This window comes from Zingiber officinale, chromosome 11A, assembly GCF_018446385.1.
Source record: "Zingiber officinale cultivar Zhangliang chromosome 11A, Zo_v1.1, whole genome shotgun sequence".
Taxonomy (NCBI): domain Eukaryota; kingdom Viridiplantae; phylum Streptophyta; class Magnoliopsida; order Zingiberales; family Zingiberaceae; genus Zingiber; species Zingiber officinale.
The window spans coordinates 6,585,714-6,595,263 of NC_056006.1; the positions used below are offsets into that span (position 1 = coordinate 6,585,714).

At 39.2% G+C, this 9,550-nt stretch overlaps 1 protein-coding gene across 1 annotated transcript; it reads right to left on the bottom strand.

Annotated features, from left to right (window-relative positions):
- Positions 1–6,661: 6,661 nt before the first annotated feature.
- Positions 6,662–9,319, bottom strand: LOC122032883 (oligopeptide transporter 5-like). Its single transcript, XM_042592197.1, has 2 exons — positions 9,296–9,319; positions 6,662–7,288 (listed from the first exon to the last, which is right to left on the bottom strand). The coding sequence occupies exons 1-2, from the start codon at positions 9,317–9,319 to the stop codon at positions 6,662–6,664; spliced, it is 651 nt and encodes a 216-aa protein (XP_042448131.1).
- Between the last annotated feature and the right edge of the window lie 231 nt (positions 9,320–9,550).

Genomic DNA, 9,550 nt, shown 5'->3' on the forward strand with positions numbered 1-9,550 from the left:
TCATGAGCGGAAAAATACTAGATCCTCTTATCCAGCGGATCCATGTGAAGGGAAGAAACAATTTTCATGGCAATAATCTATGCTAAGCCACATGATAGGATTATACCTTTGTTGCGTGCCCTTCGCAATCCCGACAGCAACCTTTTCTTTGGATCCAGATCTCAGCATGTTCAAGCGTTCGCGCGTCTACGGTATCCACACAAACATATCCTTCGTTCGTCGTACGAACAAAGCCTTCGGAGAAGAACCATCTTCTTGTGATAACAAGAAGCATGGTTCGGCCAAACATCAAGAATCAGCCATGGAAGGAGGAGGAAGAAGATAGAATCTCAAGAGTCACCTTTTTTCATCTAATGAAAAATAAAATCCAAAAACCTATTTATATTCATCTAATGAATACTAAGGGTTTTTTTTTTCTCTTTGTATTCCCCTTAATGGGTTGGATTTATTATATTGGATTAACCATTAATCCAATAACCCAATAAATCTAACCCATTGAGTCTAACCCATTAATCCAATGTGTCTAATTTGGATTGGACTCAATCCAATGAGTGGGTTCATCTGAGTCTAACTCAATTAGTAAACAAAAGACCTATTCCATCAAGAAGAAGATGAGAACAGTTCAGAGATGAGCATAGATGAAGGGGGAGGATCATCAGAAGAAATCAACGATGAAGGGGGAGCATCAGAACTTAAGGTAAGTGAGGTACGTGCTCTATTCCCCAAGCAATCCTTTCAGTTTATTAAAATTCTTACCAAAGATTTGGCAAAATTAGAAAAAGAGAATGATGATTTAAAAGGACAATAACTTTAAAAAACCTTTATCCACTGCGCACGCTGGAGGTGCCTTCCAAGCCCTTTGGAGGCACCCTCAAGCTTTGGATGAGATTTCTCAGGGGCTATAAAAAGACCCCTGGACCTAGGATATTAGTATCAACTTCTGTAATCAATTTCCTAACAATAGTCTAAGCTATTAAAGAGTGTAATAGGTTTCTCCGCCTTCATAGAAAGAGATTCGTTTTGAGCTTTCATTTATCTTGGATTAACAACTACCTAGGTTGTAACCAAGTAAATTCTGGTGCCTCTTTCTTTAGTTTTTTCTTTGTTTATTTTATTTATGATATTGCTACTAATCTAAGTTAAAGAACAAGAAAGGTTCTTTTTATTTTAATTTTTTTTAGATGTTGCGCCCTCTTACTGGCCTCGCAGCTGCACCTACAGGAAGTCTTGATGATGAAGAAGCATTTCAGCATATGTGTTTTGTTTGGGATCAAAAATCATTTCATAGAGTTAAAAAAAAATCAATTGCATTATCATCTGCAGAGGTTGAATATATTACAACGAATGAAGTTGTTCATGTAGCAGTTTGGTTAAGAAGAATTTTGGTTAATTTATAGAAAAGGTACATATCCTACTATTATTACTGTGATAAATCTATAATTTCAATTACCAAAATCCCAGCCATTCTGGATAGAACAAAATATATAGAGTTGCAGCATATGTGATAAATTTCAAAAGAAGGAAATTTATTTGGACTTTACCAAGACCACAAATCAATCAGCAGATTTTCTAACCAAGATTATATCTATTTAAAAGCTTTAATGGTTTAAGGATATTATGAAGATTACAAATTAAGAGGGGTGTTAAATGATAATTGTAGGTGCAGCGAGACTAGCAAGAGGGGTGAATTGCCTGCAACTAAAAATACCCTCCTCAAAGCTTTCAACTTTAAAATAAAAGCAACAATTATAAGATTAAATAGAGTTAAAAAAAAATAGAGAAAAACAGACTCAGTGTTTTACTTGGTTACAACCAAGACGGTTGTTAATCTAAGGCAGTTAGAAAGTGTACTAGGAGCGTCTCATTCTCTAAAGGCGGAGAAGCCTATTACACTAAGAGCTTTTACAAGTTGCTTGGAAATGAAAATCAGAGTTGATTTCCGAATATCTGTTTGTGGCCCCTTTATATAGGGGTTCTAGAACTTATCAAATCACGTGATCTTCGATATCAGGATTTGACTCGAGAGGGATCGATCGACCGATCCTTAGGTTCGGTCGACTAAACCTGCTGAACCTGCCCAGCCATCCGTCCAGATGCAGCCTCTCTGGATCGAGCCTGCGTTTGATCGACCGATCACAGTGTTCGGTCGACCGATCAGCCAATGGTCTCCACCTGATCTGGCCCGATCAAATCGCTAGACCAGGTCTCTGCTTTATCTCCGATTCGGTCGACGGATCAGAAGGTTTGGTCGACCGATCACTTCACCAACGGCTAGTTGTTGACGTGTCACCAACAGCTGGTCTCTTATGATAGGGGTTTGGTCGACTAATAAAGACGTTCGGTCGACCGAACACTTGTCAAGTCAACTTCCCGGTTGACTTGCTCTGGTTCTGGTCGCTTGGGTGATTGCAGCCAACCGGAATAGGGCTCACCCGAACTCAATTCCCGACCTTCTCCATAAGCAGTCTTCCACCCCGGCTTTACATCCCTCGAACGTCACGCACGTTCTTCTCGCCTACCGGTGTACTCTTCCGCAGCTATCCCGTCCTTTGGGTGCACCGGGTCCGTCGGCTTCCTTCCCGTGTCCTTCTCGCCAACTGCGTCTTCTGCTCGACTTCCTGCGCTCCTAAGCTCCTGCACACTTAGACACAGGGATCAAAGACAAATTACCTGACCTAACTAACTTGGTTGATCACATCAAAACAACCACGGGGTCCAACAATCTCCTCCTTTTTGATGTGTATCAACCCAAGTTCAAGTTAGGATAAAAACAAACAAGTAGTAATTTAAAAAAAAAAATACTAAACTAACATTTTAAGCACAAAAAATTACAATAATAAAATTTACAACATAAAAAAATATTAAAAAATTTAATTTTCGTAACTCCGCCTTAACTTGTTACTTAATTCTCCCCTTTTGATCACAGTAAAAACGAGGTAAAACAATTTTTTAAGTCATTTCCAAAACCCAAAAAAAATTTCTAAGTCATTTGAAAAATTTGCTAAGTAAAAATTTAATATTATTTTTAGAAAAGTTTAGCTTAGAAAAAAAATCCAATTTCAGGAAAAAAATTTTAAAAAAATGAGAATTTTTCTAAGTGAAAATTTTAAGCAAGAAATACTTTTCTAGATAAAACATATTTTTTAAGAATTTTCAGGAAGATGTTTAAAAACTTTTCAAAGCATTATTTATTTTTAATTTTAATATTTTTTCAGAAAGTTAATTAAACATTTCATTTCTATATTCGGCTTCCAGGCAGTAGCGAGGCACGAGGCCTTCTTGGTTATTGGAGCAACAACCACTTTCTAGTCAAAGCCTCATAACGAAATCTTAATATTTAATTTTCTCACTGAAAGCTCTTAACTTATAAAAATTTTAATCTAGAAAAGATTTTGGAATCTAGTATAGATTCCTTCCTATTGGGTTATTCAAAAACTTAGGGGGTACATAGTTTCTAGGAACTTTCCTAAGTTGTCCCTGATGTTTTCTAATATACCAATTTAATTTTCTATAAATTTTAAGTTTTGATTATTAAAAACCATTTGTTTTTAAACATGTAGCAGTTTTCAAGTTTTCAATTTGTAATTTCAAACTATCATTTTCTATTTTTAGGTTGTTTAATAACTCTGAGGAGCATGATTCTTCTAATTTTAATTTCAATTTAGCATTTTCTGTTTCTAATTTTGCTAGATCTTTCGTAAGTACTTTGATAAATCTAAAAGACTGAGTAGGGGTAAGATCACGTACCTTACTTACCTCACTTGGTTATGCTCCCCCTTCATTGTTGCTCTCCTCTTCTAATTCTCCCCCTTGATCTATGCTCATCTCTGAGTCCGAGTCATCTTCAAAGAGATGGTTGGCTATCAGTGCTACTCCTGAGAAGGCTTCGACTTCTGACTTGGAAGATGAAGTATCATCCCATGTGTCCTTGAGACTCTTGCGTGTAGAGGACGTCGGTTTCTGAGGCTTCTCTTTGTGCCTTTTCTTCAACTTGGGGTAATCATCCTTGATGTACCTTTCCTCGTTGCAGTTGTAGCATCGGATCGTCCTTTTGTTGTGTAGATGCTTTTTCGACTGCGATCTCAATTTGTTAGTTTTAATAAATTTATTTAGTTTCTTACCAATATCACCGCTTCGGTTTCGTCGATCTACGCTTCGGAGTTTGGATCGTTCATCTCTGCTTGTAGGGCAATGTTGAGGTTTGACTTCTCTATTTGTTTAGGCTCTACAATACGAGATTCGTGAAGTTCGAATGTAGAGAATAAGTTTTCTAAACTACTTACCTCAAAATCCTTAGAGATGTAGTAAGCATCTACTAAGGGCGCCCACTCTAGAGTTCTTGGGAAGGCGTTGAGCGCGTACCGGATTGAGTCTTGATTTGTTATCGTTTCTCCGAGGTTGGTCAGTTGAGTTATCAGATCTTTGACTCTCGCTTGGAGTTGCGCTACCTTCTCGCCGTTGTTCATCTAGAGGTTCGTCAACTGAGTTCGGAGGATGTCCTGCCTTGCCAATTTTTCTTCTGAGGTACCTTCGTGAAGCTCCAAAAATTTTTCCCAGAGGTCTTTCGCGGAGTCGTAGCTTCCGATTAGACTTACCTCCTGGGGCAGAAGAACACTGAGCAGGTGAAATTCCGCCTTTCCGTTTGTGACGAAATATGCTTGCTACTTCTTCGTCCATTGATATTCTTCTTTATCTTTTGGAGCTGCAAAACCATATTTCATAGTAATAAGAATATCGAAGTCTGTTTTAAAAAATACCTCCATTTTTCGCTTCCATGTAGCGAAATCTCCGTCGAACTTTGAGGGATGAATGTTTACGTCGGTCATTATCTTGATCTTTGTGCTTCAGTTGACGGTTAGTCCTTCTGAGACTGTTGGGCTCTGATACCAATTGTAGGTGCAGCGAGACCGGCAAGAGGGGGGTGAATTGTTTGCAACTAAAAATACCCTCCTCAAAGCTTTCAACTTTAAAATAAAAGCAACAATTATAAGATTAAATAGAGCTAAAATAAAAACAGAAAAAAACAGACTCAGGGTTTTACTTGGTTACAACCAAGACGGTTGTTAATGCAAGGCAGTTGGAAAGCGCACTAGGAATGTCTCCTTCTCTGAAGGTGGAGAAGCCTTTTACACTAAGAGCTTTTACAAGTTGCTTGGAAATGAAAATCATAGTTGATTTCTGAATAGTTGTTCGCGACCCCTTTATATAGGGGTTCCAGAACTTATCAGATCACGGGATCTTCGGGATCAGGATTTGACTCGAGAGGGATCGATCGACCGATCCTTAGGTTCGGTCGACCGAACCTGCTGAACCTGCCCAGCCTTCCGTCCAGATGTAGCCTCTCTGGATCGAGCCTGGTTCGGTCGACCGATCACAGTGTTCGGTCGACCGATTAGCCAACGGTCTCCACCTGATATAGCCCGAACAAATCGCTAGACCAAGTCTCTGCTTTATCTCTGATTCGGTCGACCGATCACTTCACTAACGGTTGGTTGCTGACGTGTCACCAATAGCTGGTCTCTTATGATAGGGGTTCTGTCGACCGATAAAGACGTTCGGCCGACCGAACACTTATCAAGTCAACTTCCTAGTTGACTTGCTCTAGTTCTGCTCGCTTGGATGATTGCGGCCAACCGGAATAGGGCTCACCGAACCCAATTCCCGGCCTTCTCCTCAAGTAGTCTTCCACCCCGCTTTATGTCCCTCGAACGTCGCACACGTTCTTCTCGCCCACCGGTGTACTTTTCCGCAGCTATCCCGTCCTTCGGACGCACCGAGCCCGTCAGTTTCTTTCCCGTGTCATCCTTCTCGCCAACTGCATCTTCTGCTCGACTTCCTGCGCTCCTAAGCTCTTGCACACTTAGACATAGGGATCAAACACAAACAAGATCTAACTAACTTGGTTGATCACATCAAAATAACCACGGGGTCTAATAATAATTTGTAATTGATTAATATAAATTATTAATTGTGTTTATATTTCTTAGGAGTCAAAGTTCAACAGTGTGAGTATTAAGTATCTTTATATTTTCCTAGGTAGTCAAAATTTATTTACTAGTTAATTAAACTTTAGTTGCATTTTATATTTTCCATGCAATCAATGTAATTCTGAAGTATTTCTCTATAAATTAATGTAATGCATCTATGAAAATAATGGCGAAAGATCAAAAGTTAGAGAAGCAAATTTAAATCTTCTCAGAATTTCCATTCTCTTTTCTTCTATCTCTAACACGAAGTGCTCGGGAGTGCAACTCATATGGCATTTGGCATTAAGGACTAGATAGCTGACAGTCGAGTAGGCTTGGATTATCTCAGATCAGCTAGCAACTCTAGTCCTAGCTTGGTGCTCTACAATCTATTGCTTGGCTTAATTAGTCTATCTTAGGTGACTTAGCATGGTGACTTAACTGGCTCAAGATAGAGCTACATAGGTGAACTGAATAGATATCGATGGTAATAATTTAACTTGAGTACTGTAAAATTACATGATTTCGAATCGTTGATCTTGTAATGAATCAGTGAATTGAATGAAATTCATATCATTTCCTTTTCCTTCAATTTCTCAGGGATTATAGGAAATGTTTTTGGATGTTTTGAACAAACAAATCTTGTTTAAGTGCTAATTGTGGAACAACATACAAAAGTCAATTACATGACCATTTCATTCGAGTTCAGGACAGCCCATGGGGATGTAGGCACCGGGCTCGGTAGGGCATTTAGCAAGCTGGCAGTAGTCATCAGTGACGCCTCCCCACCAATTGACGGAGTTGATATTATAGTTCCCGAGGGTGAAGAAGGTGATGACGGCCATGAAGCTTGTGCCGGCGTCGAGGGCGGCAGACAACACATAGGCGTAGCGGCCCAACCACTGCTTGTGGTGCTTGAACACCCAATAGTTGAAGGCAAAGCCGACAATGAACCAACAGTTGAAGTTAATGGTCTTGACTAGGGGAATGTAACCGGCGGCCGCGAAGATGACGGGGAAGTTGATGAGCCGAATCCATTTCTTCTCCAGGAAGAGGCGGTGGAAGAGGTAGACGACGGCGGGGGCGAAGAGGCCAAGGAGGAAGAAGTAGTTAAGGCCGGAGTAGATGGAGTCGGGGCCGAACATCCGACGAGGCCCAACCACGCCCCATATAACAGAGGAGCTGAAGAACACAGTGTCGCTAGGGCACGTCCATGGGGAGTCCTTCGGCAGCAAGTTGGTCTCACAAATGTGGGGGATGTCGGAGAGCAACCACCATGCTGTGCCGAAGTAGCTCACGTTGGCGATCACCGAACCCGCTAACTGATCAAACACAAACAAATTAATATTCTCTTTTTCTTTCTTTCTTTCTTTCTTTATGATTATTATTATTATTATTAATCTAATTGTTTTGAGTAGTTGATGGTCTTCCCTCTCTTAGTGATTCAAAATCTATATATATAAACATAACCCTTTACAGCTAGCACATCATCGCCTCCATATATCAAGAAATATTCTTTAGTCCTTCTTAAGTACTTAAGAATATTCTTGACCGTTATCCAGTGACTTTCACCTAGATCTGACTGGTATCTGCTCGTCATGCTCAAAGCATACAAGACATCAGGTCGAGTACATAGCATGGCGTACATGATCGATCCTATGGTTGAAGCATAAAGGATCTGATCCATGCGGTCTCTCTCCTCTCTAGAAGAGGGACCCTGAGTCTTCGAAAGACTCACGCCATGTGACATCGGCAGAAATCCCTTCTTGGAGTTCTGCATGGCAAACCGTAGAAGTACCTTGTCAATGTATGTACTCTGACTTAGGCCAAACAATCTCTTAGATCTATTTGTATAGATCTGTATCCCTAGAATGCGGGATGCTTCACCTAAGTCCTTCATTGAGAAACAAGTCCCTAGCCAAGTCTTGACAGATTGTAGCAAAGGGATGTCTTTCCCAATGAGCAGTATGTCATCCACATACAATATGAGGAAGACAACTATGTCCCCTACAACCTTCTTGTAGACACAAGGTTCATCTTCATTCTTGATGAAACCAAACTGTTTGATTGCATCATTGAATCGAATATTCCAGCTCCGAGTAGCTTGCTTTAGTCCATAAATGGACCTATGCAACTTGCATACTCTGCTAGTATGCTGTGGATCTACAAAATGTAAAGACCACCCTTCTTACTACTACTACTCTCTAAGGATGACCGTTACTTAACTACTAACTCTACTTAACCGGTATGATTAAAAATCACATGGAAACTCTACCGAAAAATTCCGGCAAAGTCTCCCTTGTACCGGTGACCATAATCATTAATACGTAACATAATATACACAGCCACAGGCGGCTGGAACACATATCAAACACACAAAAGAAATAACATCACCACGCAGTTTAATGAAATCAAATCATGCAAGTAATGAATAGCGGAAACAAAATGAAAGCATACAATTAACTAACAGCGGAAGACTAAATGACTCATTTAATACATTCTTAATAAATGGCAATCATAATAAATTCTTAAACTAAGTCCCAAGGCTTCCATAGTCCTGGCATCACACACCATCCGCGCCACCTTGTCGCCTTCCTTTCTATATCTTTTCCTTCCTGTATCTGCAGTAAGAGGAAGTGTAGTCTATAAGCAAAATTTGCTTAGTAAGCGCTATCTAACTCACAAAATCTCGATACGCATGAGGAGATACTGAAATCTAAAACTGAATGCTCAAAAGGAAATCTACTCATGCTCATCTACTAGTGAAAGAAACATACTGAAAGGCTAAACATGTAAAGTAAATCTATACAATCATGCTAGCATAAAGAACTAAACTTACTGAATTATAAACACCTTCTGAATCTTATTTCACTTGCTTAAAGACTTATTCTTTAATACTTTATACTTATGTAAAACTTGCTTTACTTGTTCAAAAACTTATACTTATAATACTTCAAAATAATAATCAACTTCTTCTTGGGCCTGACATAGTACATCTTATGTTCCCTGATAGGTTGGGGTAGCGAGCCACCAATCCTAAAAGAGCAGACCTCGGTCTACCAGGGCCAAGACCTCGGAATTGGACACCTGGATTTGTTTAACGACAACCTCGGAAGTCGGGTACTAGCCTCTTCTTAAAAGTAAAATATTTATAATCTTAATTACTTCTTCTTTAAATGCCTTGGCATTTTAATAGGCACCTTGTGTGCCAAAAATCCCTAAAGTCTCGACTTTGGGATCTACTTAAGGCCTCGGTCTTTTCTTTTCTTTTCTTTATCTTTCTTATACTTTTCTTTATCTTTCTTACACTTTTCTTTATCCCAAAGTACTGTTATGGTATCTTTCATATGCATCTATGAATGAAACTAACTATGTAACACATAATCATGTATAGAATACAAAAGAAATCTACACTTAAGCTCAATAAAAATGCTTAATAAAATTCTGCATTATAACTTAATAAAATCTGCATGTCATACTAAATTGAAGTGCCTAAAAATAACATAGTACAACACTTAAAACCTCGTGATAACTCTTAACTCTTAAAACAGAAATCAAACATACTCTTATGCATCTGATATTTA

What these genes read in the sequence shown, in the direction of transcription:
- LOC122032883 (XM_042592197.1), bottom strand. Translation starts at nt 9,319, where the DNA reads ATGCATATGAAAGATACCATAACA. An exon ending in ATATGAAAGATACCATAACA is followed by an intron (nt 7,289 to 9,295) that starts GTACTTTGGGAT and finishes GTGTTTGATCAG; the next exon opens with TTAGCGGGTTCGGTGATCGC.